This window comes from Erpetoichthys calabaricus, chromosome 3 (genome assembly GCF_900747795.2).
Source record: "Erpetoichthys calabaricus chromosome 3, fErpCal1.3, whole genome shotgun sequence".
Lineage (NCBI taxonomy): Eukaryota > Metazoa > Chordata > Cladistia > Polypteriformes > Polypteridae > Erpetoichthys > Erpetoichthys calabaricus.
In genome coordinates, this window is record NC_041396.2 from 193,896,226 (window position 1) to 193,914,308 (window position 18,083).

The 18,083-nt window shown below is 41.1% G+C and overlaps 1 protein-coding gene across 2 annotated transcripts in view; it reads right to left on the minus strand.

Annotated features, from left to right (window-relative positions):
* ascc3 (activating signal cointegrator 1 complex subunit 3) overlaps positions 1–18,083 on the minus strand; it is an 854,735-nt gene that overhangs the window by 686,572 nt on the left and 150,080 nt on the right. For both annotated transcript variants that reach the window (XM_051925342.1, XM_051925343.1), the window contains exon 7: positions 16,307–16,442. In XM_051925342.1, coding sequence (XP_051781302.1) covers positions 16,307–16,442 — 136 coding nt within the window. The remainder of the gene's footprint in view (positions 1–16,306; positions 16,443–18,083) is intronic.

Consider the following 18,083-nt stretch of genomic DNA (forward strand, 5'->3'; position numbering starts at 1 on the left):
ATCGAAGTGATCACTCGTGCTGCATTCAGTCAGTTCACGTAAGCCGCTCTCTTGTCCCTTCTCAATTGTGTAATGAATGTTTTCTTCATGGCTCTTTGGGGCTCTTCCTTGTTTTCAGTTCACGTGATTACGTAGGAGGCGTGATGACGCGATACGTGACTCCACCTCTTCCATTACAGTATATGGACAAAAAAGAGGTTCCAGTTATGACCATTACGCGTAGAATTTCAAAATGAAACCTGCCTAACTTTTGTAAGTAAGCTGTAAGGAATGAGCCTGCCAAATTTCAGCCTTCTACCTACACGGGAAGTTGGACAGTTAGTGATGAGTGAGTCAGTCAGTCAGTGAGTCAGTCAGGGCTTTGCCTTTTATTAGTATAGATATATATATAGAGCCAAATCCCTGCGCTTCGCAGCGACAAAGTACTGCTTTTAAACTTTTATTAAGAAGAAAAGAAAACCTTTTTAAATTGAGGGAAAATATACCAATAACAATTTCTTAAGGATCTGTTTTTTTTGTGAAGCTGCCTTTACACAGCCTCTCCGCTGTTTTATAAACGAACGCCATATAAGGCCGTCCTTTCTCCTTGCTTAGTGGTTCTGTATTCTTTTATTGTTCGTTTATTACGATTGTTATAGTTATTGTGTAGCTATTTGAGACTCACTTTTCTGTTCAGGTACCCATTTCCTTTATGTAGTCCGTGGATTCTCCACTATTTTTTGTTCGTTTATCACGATTACAGTTATTTATTGATTCCCTTCTTTAGCTGACTGCCTGCTCATATAAGGTGCTCTGCTGTTTTTTTGTGAAGCAGCCTTTACACAGCTTTTCCGCTGTTTTATAAACGAACGCCATATAAGGTCTTCATTTTTCCTTGCTTCGTCAAGGAAGCAGCCTTCTTATTTAATCCACGTGTTCTACGCTGTTTATTTGTTCGTTTATCACGATTGTTATAGTTCTCTTTGTATACCACGTTGTCAGTTCAGCACTCCGGTTGTAATATGATGAACCCGTGCAAGCTTACTGTTGAGAATGCAACGTATAGTTGTACAAGAGAAAAGCAATCTTGCCTCAAATCAATGGCAACCTTTTGTAGGTCTATGAACTTAATTTAAACTTTAGGTTTACACGGTGCTTTGTTTCCAAAGTACCTGCACTCATGAATATGTCTGTATGCGTCAGTCGCTTCATATGTTCACGTGAGCCGCTCTCTTGTGTGATGCTGCGATGTCCACGGCTTTATTTAATGTTAGCTAAGACCCGGCACTTAAATGTTTCTCGCTACAACAATTTTAACTCCGTTACAAAGTGATCCAAAGTCTCGTTTATACCTCGTATCTTCTCATTAAACTTGTATGTCGCGAATATGGTATTGCAAACGGCAGCAGGAGTGTTTCTATAAACTTAATTTAAACTTACGGTTTACACCGTGCTTTGTTTCCGCAGTAGCTGCACTTATGAATATGCTTGTATGCGTCACTCACTCGCTTCTTATTGTTTCGCTGCCTTCTCAATTGTGTAATGAATGTTTTCTTCAGCGCTCTTTGGGGCTCTTCCTTGTTTTCTACGTACTGCGTTCACAGTCAGTTCACGTGATTACGTGGGAGGCGTGATGATGCGATACGCAACTCCGCCTCCCACGGCCAGCGAGCTACAGTCCATTACAGTATATGGACAAAAAAGAGGTTCCAGTTAGGACCGTTACGCTTTGAATTTCGAAATGAAACCTGCCTAACTTTTGTAAGTAAGCTGTAAGGAATGAGCCTGCCAAATTTCAGCCTTCCACCTACACGGGAAGTTCGAGAATTAGTGATGAGTCAGTCACTCAGTCAGTCAGTGAGAGCTTTGCCTTTTATTAGTATAGACTAGAAAAATACCCGCGCTTCGCAGCGGAGAAGTAGTGTGTTAGAGGTTATGTAAACATATATATACATATCTACATATACACATATCTACATATACATATATATACATATATATATACATATACACATCCACACATTATATATATATATATATATATATATATATATACACACACACACACACACACATATCAACATATATATACACATACATATACACACATACATACACACACACATACACATATATACATATACACATACATACATACATACTGCGTGGTAACACGGGCTGTGATTGTTACATGAGAGGGAGACGACAAATCACAGCTTCCCGCTTTCTAATCGGGCCTGTGATTGGTGTTTTGGCGGATGCCCAGATCCCACAGTATCTCCCCTTAGGAGAGGCGTTAGGCAAGTGTAATTGAATAGCGGTGCTGCAAGTTTAGCTTTACACCTGTTTTTAAGGCTTATTGACTGAAAGGGGCTTTCATGAAAAAAGTTAGGGCTTTGCTACAGGATACACCCTCCACAAGTTAAGGAAGTAAAAATTAAGGTATATATTTCTGTTTTATTTAAACCTTTTAAGTTTGTATGCGGGCGGTATGGTGGCACAGTGAAAGGTGCCAGTTAGGAGACCCGGGTTCGCTTCCCTGCGTGGAGTTTGAATGTTCTCCCCGTGTCTGTCTGGGTTTCCTCCAGGTACTCCGGTTTCCTCCCACAGTCCAAAGACATGCAGGTTAGGTGCATTGGCGATTCTAAATTATCCCTGGTGTGGGGGTGTGTGCGCCCTGCGGTGGGCTGGCACCTTGCCCGGGGTTTGTTTCCTGCCTTTTGCCCTGTGTTGGCAGGGTTTGGCTCCTGTATTTAGGAGATAGCGGGTTGGATAATGGATGGATGGACATTTGTATGCATAGCCCCATTTGCCCATTTTCGTTTTTTTTCTTTCTTCAGTAATATTTCAGCAAACCCGGAGCTTGTCAGTTCAAATCCTGGTACTGACACCACTGTGTGACCCTGAGGAAGTCACTTCACCTGCCTGTTCTGCAAAAAACAAAAGTAATGTAACAAATTGTACCTCAGATGTTGCAAGTTGCTGGAATAAAGGCATAAGTCAAATAGATAAATATGTACTATACACATAGTAACTATTCATTTATTTTCAGTTAAGTCATCTGCAGCAAACCTTTATAAATGAGGGTTTCTCCTTTTTAGATAGTGCAAACTGTTTCTTCTTCATTGAGGTTTTCTCTTGGAGAGCTTTTTTCATTTCATTGAAATATGTAGCTTTCTTATTTATTTTTAAAATTGTGTAAAATCCACCCGTCCATCCTCTTCCGCTTATCCGAGGTCGGGTCGCGGGGGCAGCAGCTTGAGCAGAGATGCCCAGACTTCCCTCTCCCCGGCCACTTCTTCTAGCTCTTCCGGGAGAATCCCGAGGAGTTCCCAGGCCAGCCCGGAGACATAGTCCCTCCAGCGTGTCCTGGGTCTTCCCCGGGGCCTCCTCCCTGTTGGACGTGCCCGGAACACCTCACTAGGGAGGCGTCCAGGAGGCATCCTGATCAGATGCCCGAGCCACCTCATCTGACTCCTCTCGATGCGGAGGAGCAGCGGCTCTACTCTGAGCCCCTCCCGGATGACTGAGCTTCTCACCCTATCTTTAAGGGAGAGCCCAGACACCCTGCGGAGGAAACTCATTTCAGAAGCTTGTATTCGCGATCTCGTTCTTTCAGTCACTACCCATAGCTCATGACCATAGGTGAGGGTAGGAACATAGATCGACCGGTAAATTGAGAGCTTTGCCTTATGGCTCAGCTCCTTTTTCACCACGACAGACCGATGCAGAACCCGCATCACTGCGGACGCCGCACCGATCTGCCTGTCGATCTCACGCTCCATTCTTCCCTCACTCGTGAACAAGACCCCAAGATACTTGAACTCCTCCACTTGAGGCAGGATCTTGCTCCCAACCCTGAGAGGGCACTCCACCCTTTTCCGGCTGAGGACCATGGTCTCGGATTTGGAGGTGCTGATTCCCATCCCAGCCGCTTCACACTCAGCTGCGAACCGATCCAGAGAGAGCTGAAGATCACGGCCTGATGAAGCAAACAGGACAACATCACCTGCAAAAAGCAGTGACCAAATCCTGAGTCCACCAAACCGGACCCCCTCAACACCCTGGCCGCGCATAGAAATTCTATCCATAAAAGTTATGAACAGAATCGGTGACAATGGGCAGCCCTGGCGGAGTCCAACTCTCACTGGAAACGGGTTCGACTTACTGCCGGCAATGCGGACCAAGCTCTGACACCGGTTGTACAGGGACCGAACCGCCCTTATCAGGGGGTCCGGTACTCCATACAACCGGAGCACCCCCCACAGGATTCCCCGAGGGACACGGTCGAACGCCTTTTCCAAGTCCACAAAGCACATGTAGACTGGTTGGGCGAACTCCCATGCACCCTCCAGGACCCTGCTAAGGGTGTAGAGTTGGTCCACTGTTCCGCGACCAGGACGAAAACCATACTGTTCCTCCTGAATCCGAGGTTCGACTATCCGACGGACCCTCCTCTCCAGAACCCCTGAATAGACTTTTCCAGGGAGGCTGAGGAGTGTGATCCCTCTGTAGTTGGAACACACCCTCCGGTCCCCCTTCTTAAAGAGGGGGACCACCACCCCGGTCTGACAATCCAGAGGCACTGTCCCTGATGTCCATGCGATGTTGTAGAGACGTGTCAACCAAGACAGCCCTACAACATCCAGAGCCTTTAGGAACTCCGGGCGTATCTCATCCACCCCCGGGGCCCTGCCACCAAGGAGTTTTTTGACCACCTCGGTGACCTCAGTCCCAGAGATGGGGAAGCCCACCTCCGAGTCCCCAGGCTCTGCTTCCTCATTGGAAGGCATGTTATTAGGATTGAGGAGGTCTTCGAAGTATTCCCCCCACCGACCCACAACGTCCCAAGTCGAGGTCAGCAGCGCACCATCCCCACCATATACAGTGTTGACACTGCACTGCTTCCCCATCCTGAGATGCCGGACGGTGGACCAGAATGTCCTCGAAGCCGTCCGAAAGTCGTTCTCCATGGCCTCCCCAAACTCCTCCCATGCCCGAGTTTTTGCCTCAGCAACCACCGAAGCTGCATTCCGCTTGGCCTGTCGGTACCTATTAGCTGCCTCCAGAGTCCCACAGGACAAAAGGGACCAGTAGGACTCCTTCTTCAGCTTGACGGCATCCCTCACCGCCGGTGTCCCCCAACGGGTTCGGGGATTGCCGCCACGACAGGCACCGACCACCTTACGGCCACAGCTCCGGTCAGCCGCCTCAACAATAGAGTGTGTAAAATAAGTTTATAAAGTAACATAAAAGGTTTAAATACTGGTTATCCTTTTACACTAAAATATTACTAAAGAGATACAAAAAAAGTAAAATGCATATGTTGTTTTTCTTTAAGGAGATTAAATATTACTGAAGAAAGAAAAAAAAAAAACAAACAGCCAAATGGGGCTATGCATACGAACTTAAAAGGTTTAAATAAAACAGAAATATATACCTTTATTTTTACTTCCTTAACTTGTGGAGGGTGTATCCTGTAGCAAAGCCCTAACTTTTTTCGTGAAAGCCCGTTTCAGTCAATAAGTCTTAAAAAGAGGTGTAAAGATATTGACAATAAACTACGCAAACCCACCAAGACATGCAATCGTTTAAATCAAGGCGCGAGTCGAAAAATTAACACATTTCTATATGTATTGTAAGTATACAATACAACTGACAATATGTTGCACTTATTTATCTGGTGTACCGACATTTTTGCGCATTTAACGGCTGAAATCTAACGTGGTTTGTGCCCTTCAGAATGAAAACAGTTTGCATTTACCTTTTTAATAAAAGGCGAGCTTTTAAGCCTGAGAAATCACCCCGTAAATGCACACGTTTAATTGCACGTGTTAATATGTATGCTTACACAGTATTAAAAGACATTCAACAATTAACGTCATTTACCTTCGTTCCCGCGTTTGAGTCGTGCTGTAAATCTCTTAGGAGGCGTGATGACGCAATATGTGACTCCGCCTCCTCCAATAGAGTATATGGACAAAAAAGAGGTTCCAGTTATGACCATTACACGTAGAATTTCGAAATGAAACCTGCCTAACTTTTGAAAGTAAGCTGTAAGGAATGAGCCTGCCAAATTTCAGCCTTCCACCTACACGGGAAGTTGGAGAATTAGTGATGAGTGAGTGAGTGAGTGAGTGAGTGAGTGAGTGAGTGAGTGAGTGAGTGAGTGAGTGAGTGAGTGAGTGAGTGAGTGAGTGAGTGAGTGAGTGAGTGAGTGAGTGAGTGAGTGAGTGAGTGAGTCAGTCAGTCAGTGAGGGCTTTGCCTTTTATTAGTATAGATTATTGTCAAAACTAAATTAATTATAAACAACCTTTCATCACTATATGCTATTTATGTAAAGCCTTTTTTAAAAAGTTCTAATACTGCTTCTAGCAGATCTTTCATGAATGTTTAGATGTTTTGCTCATTTACTACAAATGAGTTTACATAAAATAGGGCAATTAAACACAATTATTATTTAGCTATCTCTTATAACAATTACTTCTAATTTTAGATAAAATTCCTATGTCCACGAACTTAAACTCATCATGTGCACCAAAGATGTGTCTCTTAACTTCATTTTTATCCTCAATAATCTTTCAAGCACCACTTCCTCTACTTGGTTAATTTTGATCCTGAAATTATTTATTAGTAATTGAACTATTCTTTCACTATTTTTAATTTTCCTAACCAAAAAGACCCTCTCCTTCTCAACTAGCTTTTTATTTTAGATGTATAATGGAAAATAATTGTATTGTGAATTATGTCAACCACTAAACTAATATTCTAAAATTAATATCAGCAAATTCACTATTCCTCAATTGTTATTTCCAATTCCTTTATGCTCCCATCTAACCTTCCATCCATAACTTGCTACTGCTTTTTGATCTCTAGCCAAATGTCTATTCTATTATTATCTTCTTTCCACATTTACAATTAAGGGTAATGGTAGAAATACAGTAAAATGAACTGACCTGGCCTCTAGGCAAACCTACATTCTCAATCAGAACAAAGAAATTATACAATTCCATTGCAGTGTATCCTGGGTCTGCCCTGACCATCTCCTAGTAGGCATTGGCTCTTGGAGCCTAGAAGCTATTCTAAGTACAAGGCTAAAGTATCGTAATTAGCTCCGCTCAATCTAGAAAAATGCAAGTCTATTCCAAGGTCATGCCATACTGACAAGCTCTTCGTCCTGTCAAGATAGTAATCCTGGCAAACCAGCATAGGCCCTCATTTCAGGCACTTCATTCTCATTCTTTCAGCTACTACTCAGAGCTTGTGACCATGCATGATAATGTGGATGCAGACTGATTTGTAAGGCAACAAATTCATCCACAGACTTAGCTCCTTCGCTACCACCACAGTTCAGCATAAACTTTGCATAATTGCTTCTGCCAATGTTACTTTAATTTCTGTTGTCAGGCTTTTTACTTATGCACTACAAGTAACTACTTGAAACCTGAGTTTAACACACCATTCCAGGTGAGTTTCTCAATTCTCAAGGACCACAGGTGTTATGTAAAAAGAATTAATAAATTACTGAGGGATGTTTAATTTTAAAATGTTTTTAAAAACCCTCAACTTTGTCATCTTAAATACTTTTTCCAATATTCTATAATATTCTTATGATAATTTATTACCTACAAAATTAATACTTTTTGTAGTAGTCAGCCCTCTGTATTCGCGGGTTCTGCATCCACGGATTCAACAAACTACGGATTGAAAATATTTGAAAACCAAAATCCAGAATGTTTCAGAAAGCAAAACCAGAAAGCAGTACTCTGCTGTAGCCTTCCTCCACAGGAGATGAATAAAATGGCTCAGAGGAGTAAACTTGCAACTCCTATATGGCAGCTAAATAGTGAGCCACCATGCTGATCTTAGCTGGCTACTCTGTAAAATGATCAACTCCGCTCTCTACCAATCGCCACCATTATGAAAGGAAACCTTTTTCTCACTTACCTATCCTAGCTCAGCTTCTGATCGTTACCATTTGCCAAAGTGGGAAACAGTTTCCATCCTTACAATACCTGTAGTACTGAAGCTATGAAACAATATACACATAGTCTAGAAAATAAAGATTCTCAAACAAAGACTTAAACAATCACTAATTAAAACATTAAACTGAAACTCACTTCCTTAAACCGCTTCTCCCCCCAAAAAAAGGAGTCTGTCCATCAGCCTGCTGGCATCTGTCTGGGTTACTGTCTTTAAACTTAGTTAAGATTATCTATACAGCAGGTGTGCAGAAAGCTGTGCATGATAGAACTGGCTTGGAAACACACATACTGTCTGTAAGTAATGAGTGCACTGTAAATTACATACTAAAGTTTCAACCGCTGAAACCGTTATTATTGACAGGGACACACATGTGCAGAGCAGCAAGCACTGCCCTTAGTTTCTTTAAACAAAAGCCATTCTGTTGGAAATCCCAACTGTAAGGCACTGTGAAGTGGATAGTGTCACATCATGTGCACAATTTGTTTCTGTGACAAAATGTCTCCTAATAAACAGTTTAGTGGTCAAAGCAATCTCTTAAAGGCTGAGAGTGAGTGTAAAGTGCTATCTGTCAATGAGAAGGCTGATAGGCGTCTTTTAAATAAATAATCACCACACTCACGGCTTGTTGTGTTTTTTGGATGGGTTTGGGTTGGTGGGCATTGAAGCGTGGCAAGAGCAATTCCCATGCGTGATGCAGGAGCGAGCAGCCCTGCACTTAATGCACAGATGTAGGATCGCCCATAACCCTAATTGCTGCCCGGAGCTGCTGATTACCATGACTTTGCAATGTCCCTATTTTAAAAAGAGTAGCGTGAGTGCAAGGGGTGTAAAACAGAAAAGAGATGGAACGTAGAGAACAGCCATTAGAGCAGCAGTGGGTGGAGAGGAAGGTCGAGCCAGCCAGCCAGTGTTGGGAAAGGCAGCGTGGTTGTTTGACCCACACTGGAGCAAAGGTTTGGTGCTCTAGGGGTGGATCATGCCCACTGTGGTGGAGGTGGCATCATCTCCAGGGATCCAAGGGACGACTGCGAGAGCATGAAGGAAGATTCACTGGTCTGGCTGATGCCGCTCGAGGCAACTAAGATGGGGGTCGGGAGGACGGGATCATGGCTGCTAGTGTCTCCGCCAGCTAAGTGAGCTATGGGTGAGCTGGGGAGACAAAGAGGAATTTTTGATTTGTTTAAATAAAAGCAGTAAGCACTTTCACCATCCTCTTGCTTGACTATCGACAGTGTTGGGTTTAAGAGGCTCCCATCATGGAAGAGGGAGCATGGAGTCAACCCACACCATCACAAAGTTGCTTGTTGCTTGTAGATGTCATACTGTATTATTTAGGGACTAATAACTATGTACAGTACATAGCATTTACATTTTGGCAACTGCAGTGAGTCACAGAACCAATCCCCTAAGGAAACAAGGACCAAAATATATATGAAATTGTCTTTGTGCTGTGTGCCGCAAGCCTGTTTAAAGCTTAAGGGGCAAGGCCCATTGGCTCTGCAGTGTTCTGCATTTCCTTATGTATGTGTGAGCATGTGACTGTGTATGTGTCATCATTTGCCTGGCTCATCCTCAGACATGTCATTGACAGATCCAGGTCCAAAAGCTGCTGAAGAAAGTGGAACAAACGAAGACCATCACAGTGGGCACATGTGCAAGCTGAAATTTCTAGTTTAGCAGTGGAATGTAAAAACTACAGCAACTTATTCTTACCATTTTTTTTTAAATAGGCTACCTTAAGGTAGCCACACTAATCTGACAAAAAAAGAAAGCAGACCAATATCAAAAATGCATGCTTAGGACGACTGTCTGACAGTACTAAATTGAAAAAGCCATCAAGAAAGCTCTAAATGTGCTCCCTGCACGTTGTGGGAAAGAAGCCAGTAGTATATTGATCTTGTTTATAAGAAGCACAGAGTCCTGGTACAGAAAGGGTATTTAGAAATTTATTTTTCAACAGTATTCTGACCTCAAGCCCATAGGCCCTGCTACTGGACAAACACAGAGTTGTGTTTTAAGTCATGCAGTGTGTGTAGACTGCATGTTCTTTACAAGTTATTGTGGCTTATCCTTTATCATCTCAAAATTCTTGACAGGTCACAGTCAATACAGTACATTTCTTATGTAGTAAGGTAATGAAGCTCTCAGTTTACTTAACTGTTAAATTAATACTGATACATTTTTTTCATATGATGATGTTAAATGAGACAAACCAGGCACTACTATCTTATTGGCTGAATGATTTTTGTGATGCAAACACTGTGTGACTGCATGTATCACTGGTCACTTGCAAACAAAAGGGCAGATATTATTAGGTAAATTAATGTTGTTATATACATGTGCACAAACAAAGGAAAATCCTAACATGGTCCCACCAGATTTTTCAAGGCAAAAATGCTATTGGTCCACTCTCAAACATCTTCATGACTCCTCCAGCCTGGCTACTTTAAAGAAGACTGAGTCAAAATGTAATAAGCAACAATTCAGTACATCGGTATAAACCTGTGGTTCTGTCAATAATCGGATATTCATCAATGACAGAAGCACACTGCAATAAACTTTACAGTAATAATCTTTTTTTTTTTTGGATGTGCTCTACTATATCTACCCAACTCTATAAACCTTTAATTCTAGAACTCAATGACCATAAGATGGTAGGCAAAAGACAAATATTTGTCAGCTGCTTTACGTTTGTCCTACATCTGTGCATTGCTCTCTTTTGCCATTAGGTGGCAAACACAAACACACACTAAAACACTTAGCTGTGCCTACTCACACAGATATTTCATTTATCAGAATACAGGCAGTCCCCGGGTTACGTACGAGACAGGGACTGTAGGTTTGTTCTTAAGTTGAATTTGTATGTAAGTCGAAACAGGTACATTATTTTAATAAATGCAATTTGGACAGATGTTTGTCAACATTTATTTTTACCTTTCTGTGAATGCACAGTAAATGCTTAAACATTTTCAAATACAGTACAGCCTTAAACAATGTTAGTAGAACTTGATGAAGAGGATGGGACTGGTCTCTTAAAGTAGGCATCAAGGGAGGTTTACACAAAGCTTTTCTTTTTCTCATCATAAATAGCCTTGTAGCATCTCAGGCCTTCGGTAACTGTTCGGTAAACTTTGGTGAACCTCTCTGTATCAGGATCTTGCTCCTCTAACTTTGCTATTCCTGCTTCAATGAGACGAAATGCATCAGCTAACTCTTTTGTAGAAAACGTTTTTGTTGGAGTCCCTAGGTTCTGGTTTTCTTTGCTGAATGCTATCATTTGCTGTTCTAGTTCCATAAGGTCTTCATTGGTTAGTTCTTTGCTATGTATGTAACAGTAGAAGCAGGTTTGCTACTGAGAATGAATGGGGGTAGCGAGGGGCAGTTCACCACCCGCCAACCACACAGTCACCTCCACTTGCATACAGTATGCTGCCTGCAGCGTTCACCCACCGAGAACAAACAGGGTGCGGCCAAAGACGGTTAGTGAATCGCCCATCACCACCCCCATTCAACAGGTAGCCACCCGAGGCACCCTACAATGCTGCCCCCCGCCACCCCATTCACCCTCAATGGTCTCCATTCAGCCACAACCGGGTCACCGCTCACAACATCACCAGCCACCCACTGAGAACGAATGGGGCAGCCGTTCAAGGGACACTGCAAGGCTGTGTGGTGGGCGGGCAGTGAAATGCCCCCCTCCACCCCATCAAGCCTCTGTCTTGCACACGAGTGGAACCGTGTTTCCCCCAAAATAACACAAGGTCTTACACAATGTTCCCTCTAATTTTTTATAGGCTATGTGCGCAAAAAAATATTATCCGTGCGCATTTTAAAGCAAGACTAAATTTTTGTGCGCTACAGAATGTTTGTTGGAGTTCAGTTATGGGCATTTTTGGGCAGCTCTTTCAGTTTGTCTAAATCAAGTTACAAAAACACGATGTTATTTCAGTTATCAATATCAAACAAGTTTCATTGTTAAATGCTATACCTATTAATAATGTGTAATTATATTTTATAGGTAGCATTTCGAAAATAAGAGTAATTTAGTTTTCAAAGTTTTTCTCTGCGATCTTTCGTATTTATCCAGTCTGAATAAATTCTGTCAAGATCTATCGTGCCTCCATCTTGAAGGTTACTCTTAATACGCATCAGCATTTCCAAATGTTCTAACTGTAAACGGTTCCTTTGCTTCGTTTTCAGATTGTTCATTAAACTAAAACCACGCTCACAATCTGCACTCGAAGCTAAGAATGTGGTACCAATGTCCATCAATTTTGCTAATTCTGCAAATTGATCATTCTGAAATGCAAATTTCGTCATCTCTGGAAAGCTGTTTATCAGATTGCTTTTGATTTTTTCTGCAACAAGGAATTTAAAGTCATTGTATTGTTGAATAATGACACTTTCCTCCTGAAGAAATTGTTTGTACTTTAAACAAAGAGATTGGATATGTTCAATTCCAAAGTCAAAGTCGCATTGTGCTATTGCTGTACAGTCAAAAGCAGACCATTCCTCAATTTCATTTTCAGGAAATCTTTCACCCAGATGCAAACATAGGATGTTGATGAAGGTTAATATGGAATTAGTATCCACTGAAACTTCTTTTCCAGACACCTTGTCAAGAAGACTGTTAACTTTATCACTCCATTTAACCTTCTCACCAAGGTACTGCATTCGAAGTTTGTTCAGTTTACCCTGTGCAAGATGATAAGCTTCCAATGGCGTCAAACCACGTTTTTGAAATGCCATAGTTAAAGAAGCCATTTCTGATAAGACATCATTCAAAATTTCTAATGTTATATGAAATTGTTCACTCTTCAGCTTCTTATAGCAGTACTTTGATATAGGATCATTATCTTTGGATTCTTCAAAATATTTTAATAGGGGTTCATAATTTCGAATAATTGCTTGAAGTGCAAAGTGTCTGGATAACCAGCGCACTTCATTCAGAGGTCTGAAAGCAATTGATTCACATTCAGAAGCATCTGCTATTTCCTGAAATTTGTATCTTTTAGTAGAAGACCGACAGAACACGGTGTACACAGTTCTCATTAAAGTTTCTACTTCTTTCATTAATTTCACTTCTTTCCATGAATCAGAAAGTCCCAAATCTTCCCGATGTGCAACACAATGTTGTTGCACTAAATGAGGAACATCTTTTCTCAGCTGTGCTGCAACACCATTTATTTTGCCCAACATAACAGAGGCACCATCGGAAGTGAACATAACCATTTTATTCAGGTCAAGTTTATGTTTCCTATAGAATTCCCTGACTGCTGTTACTATTGATGTAGCATCGCATGCTTCCAACTGTAGCATCCCACCAAATGATGTTCTATACTCCTTTGAATTAACTGGCCAATACTTAAAGTAGAGTATTAAGAACTTGTTTGACAGAAATGTCTGTACTTTCATCAACAGTTAACGTATGATACGTTGCTAATTTAATGTCAGCCATAAGATCCTCTTGCACGATACCATTTATAATTCCAAGAAATTCGAACGCATAGTTTTTGCTCCTCCAGCTATGTGGTATACTAACATACTTTGCCATGTGCTCATTGATATCTTGAACAGAGAGCAATGAGATATTCATCTTAATGGCCAGCAGAACACTGTCGATAAGAACCTTAATTTCATCAGGACTGGAACGCTTCCGTTCATTACTAATTTGCCTGTTTTCTTTTTTGGTTGGGCTTTCAAGCAACATGTGAACCAGTCCCCCTCTTAAAGTTGGATTTTTACTTCTGAGTTTCCTAATACTGTCGGTATGAGACTTGCTTGATAGATGGCGTTTCAGAAAGTCCAGTTTCCAGACATCATTCCACACTTTTCCCGTAGAGAAATCACCAGTTGCTTTGGCATCTCGACAATAACAGCAAACAACTCCGTCATCTTCATCATACGTAAATATTTCACGCAGTTGAACACGCATTATATTTCGAGATTCCGGTGTCTCCGTTTCAACAACTTCTTCAAGCCATTCAGACTTAAAAGCTATTGCAGCTCTCTTGCGTTTTGCACCTTTCATCGCTTGCGGTTTCGACATTTAAAAAATTATATCTAGCTACAAAGTACCAGGCTGAACACCAAGATTCCACGAAATAAACAATACAATGGAAGTCAAAGAATCAAAAGCGCGTTTCGTACAAAGATGTTATAGGCTGCCGCAGGCAGCAAGATACCGCATAGCGCCGACCGTAGCCTGCTACGCAGGAATCTAGGTCAGTCAACTCTGATTGGTCGTAGCTGCACAAGCGACGCCACAAGCGACGCCACACCCCCTTTCGTAGTCTTTCGTTGCAGGCTGTGCAGTGTGCAAGGCACTCTGGGTAATTGGTAGGACTGACCTAGTTTCCGACTATGTCAGTGATTAATGTATCTTGCTGCCTGCGGCAGCCTATAACATCTTTGGTTTCGTAGCCTATGGGTCACGTGCCAACTGCCAAACATTACGGAACCACGTGAATGATTTAAAATTTATAGCGCTTCGATAAATGGGATAAATGGGAAATCGGAACAGCTGGCCTTCTGCAACATTTCACTTTAATGCCAAAAATCATTTTAGGCAAAAATGTAATTTTTGTGCGCGCTATTTTAATTTGTGTGCGCGGGTTCGGAAAGTCGTGTGCACGCACACACGCGAACAGCTTAGAGGGAACAGTGGTCTTACAGTATATTAATTTTTGCTCCAAAAGATGCACTAGGGCTTATTTTCAGGGTAAATCTTATATTTATTTATGTACAAAAATATTCTTCTGGAATATCGTCATAACACTCTACATTCAAACCCATTCAAATCATGCTAGGGCTTATTTTCGGAGTAGGTCTTATTTTTGGGGAAACACGGTAGCTGTGGCCCCGGTGACTATGGACCCCAGGCCACCACTTGCCGCGCACCCAATGAGAATGAATGGGGTGCGGCTCCCACAGCCCCATTCATCAGCAGGAGCCACCCAAGGGACACTACACTGCGCGAGCAGTGAAACCGTCCCCCTCCATCCTCCGTCCAGCCACCCCTTGCAGCGTCCCCAGGCCGAAGATGACGGAGCAGCAGTTACTGAGGAGCCTGCATCGCGTCCCCCAGACAGACAAAGGAGCAGCTGCAGCCCCGTTCGTAAGTATGAGTTGTTCATATGTTGGATGTCCATAACTCGGGGACTACCTGTAACAAACAGTCAGCATTAGAGTGGCCCACCCAAAGAGGTTGAAGTACATAGTAAACCAGAATAGTTACATTAAATATTTGAAATATTAAAATGTGTGCTTCAATTTAAATGTTTAAAGTCAAAATATTCTCAAATGTAATAGAAAAAAAACATCATATTTGTAATCAATGACCTTGACATAGTCTAAAACAATACCCCAATGTTTATGTTTGAAATTTGTAATTTTTAACCTTCTGCAAGTAGCTTAGAGGGCTAGGACCACCAGCAAAAAATTAAATATCAAAAATATTTGTACATTTGTGACCAGCAACCTCAAAACAGCATTAAATGATACTCCATGTGCCTAAATTACAGGTCCCTATTTTTTTTTTTGTAAGAAGGAGTAAGTTTGACCCTTAAGGTTAGTTGATGTAGCATACACAACTTCAAGTCCTTCTGATCGTTTTTGCTGAAAAAAATCTATTGGTTTACTCATTATCATAAGGGTGTAATTTCCTAAACAAAATATGTCTACGAGAGTGGCCCAAAATGAGGGTTTTCACGTCTAGGGGGCAAAAATAGGAGGGAACCCCATAAAGCTTGACGTCTGGCATAACTAGTCTTCAAGACAAATGGAATGGTATATTACATGTAGGAGATTTCTGGTATCGTAATGTCAGGAAGCTCTGGACTAAAAACCCTGAAGTAATTTCAAAGCATTCTTAAGCAATTCTTATGAACAAAAGCATCTTCTGATCTCAGAAAAAATACTGACCTCACTGCCAATCCCAGTACCCCAATATCCATATGGGTACATTCTGACTTTTAACCAAATGACAAAGAAGAGCCAAATAGTTAGAAAAGGATCAAACCTTTGTTGTATGAAACTCAGGACAAGAATAGAAAGTTCCAGGGAGAGAAATATATAAAGCAAAAGTAAAAAATAACAGAAAATAGAGGACATGCTGCTTTAGACACCAGTTCAGAAAGAAAAGATTGGAGGACAGTCCCAATAGTCAAACACTAAGAAACAAGCCATCCAACCAACAACATTACAACTATTCTGTCTGCCAAGTGGAAACAGAGTCAGCATACAGTATTAAACACATTCTCCCAGATTTGAGCTAGTGGGAACAGGGTTATTTAATCCAATGTTCTACTAGTGACACAGAGGTAAAGACTATATACACACCTTTGCTCCTCCAATAAATGCTGATGTTTTCATTGCTTCAGCATAGGAATCATAAACATGAGGGTAATGAATTCTTTCATACTCTCTCTGTCTGCTCAAAATTGGAGAGATGCGAGCTGTTAGCAAAGCTTGTTCTCTGCAACAAAAACATTAAACATATACATTTAGATAGTTTGAAATAATTAATATTCTGCTTCTCTACTGTACTTTTATTATTACATTACAATCACAGCCTTTTTATTCAAATTCACAATTTCCACAGTGATGCTTGGGTGAAATTAGAATGAACACAAGTTAGCGGCTACAACACTGATTGCTATTGCTATGTATTTGACAAAATGTATACTGTAAAGCAAAGTAAATAAAAAAAATAGTACAACTATGAATTTTTTTTTTTATTTCTTTCTTTCACACTGAAGCATCTGTAAACTTAACAGAATTTTTCCAAAATACACTAAGTCCATTTTGGCTAATTTTAAAGAGATAACAGGTTACATGTTATAAAAACAGGTTTTAAATATATAATTGATAAAAAAAGTAACTAAGTCTCTACACTAACACTGTATTTTGTTTGTAGGAATTTCCAAAACTTAAGTAATGTGTTTTTATGTAAAAACTAAGCGTAGTACTCTAAGTAAGTTTATGGATCATTCTCTTCAGCTAGACCATTCAGTGTATTACAGAATAGGTATTATGAAATTCAAAACAATGTCATTACTAATAAACAACATAAAAGTGTTATTTTTTTGATAATACAAATGATATGACAGTGATCCCACTTCTGACAACACCGTTTACAGCTTCCGTGGTGCTGTGGTTAGAACTGCCAATTTATAATCCAGAGGTCGTGAGTTCGATTCCAGTTCCGGGCAAATTTACCACACAGTAGAGAGCATCCTGGTCTACTGTATCTGTGTGTGATTCTCCAGTTGCACAGCAGCACAGAAGAAAGAGCTCCACAGGATCATTAAGGTCGCCCAGCGGATAGTCGGCTGTCCTCTCCCCTCACTAGAAGAACTACATAGTTCCTGTTGCCTCAGGAACGTCAAGAAAATTCTTCAGGACCCATCACACCCAGGACATGCATTGTTTGAACGCCTGCCTTCAGGCAGACGTTTCAGGTCCATAAAGACTAAGACAAATAGACTGAGAAACAGTTTCAATCCTTCAGCCATCACCATGCTGAATGCTGCTAAGTGGTCAATCTGACCTAGTGCACCTTCATATTTACAATACAATTCACTCTCATGTTTACAATACAGCTCTAAGTTAACATTGGATAAGGGACAAATGCAATATAATGTATGTATGAATGGAAAACATTGTTCTGCTGTTATGAGACTATTTTGGTACTTATTTTATTACCTTTTTATTTTAGTTTTAACTTGAGTAATTGTGTTTTCATTTTATTTTTTTTTTTGCACTGGAAAAGTGCACCTAAAATTTTGTTGTACAATGTCTCATTGCTACAATGACCATAAAGATTTTGCTTTGATTTGATTATTTAGTATTTTATTTTTTGTAATATGATTAGTTATTTCACTAACACTACAATCCCTGAAGCCTACGAAAAAACTTGTAATCCCGGGCCACCTTAAATTTCTTCGCATCTCTCTATTAGCATCTTTTGTTTTGTAAATATGTCAATCAGCACAAGCAGCCTGCTGTCCCTTTCCCCCCACCACCGCAGTCAACTCAGACAAAAAGTTCTCCCAGCGCAAGTCTTGTTGATCTCTGTGTGAGGTGCCTGGAGTTATATAGGGTACATAATATCTCT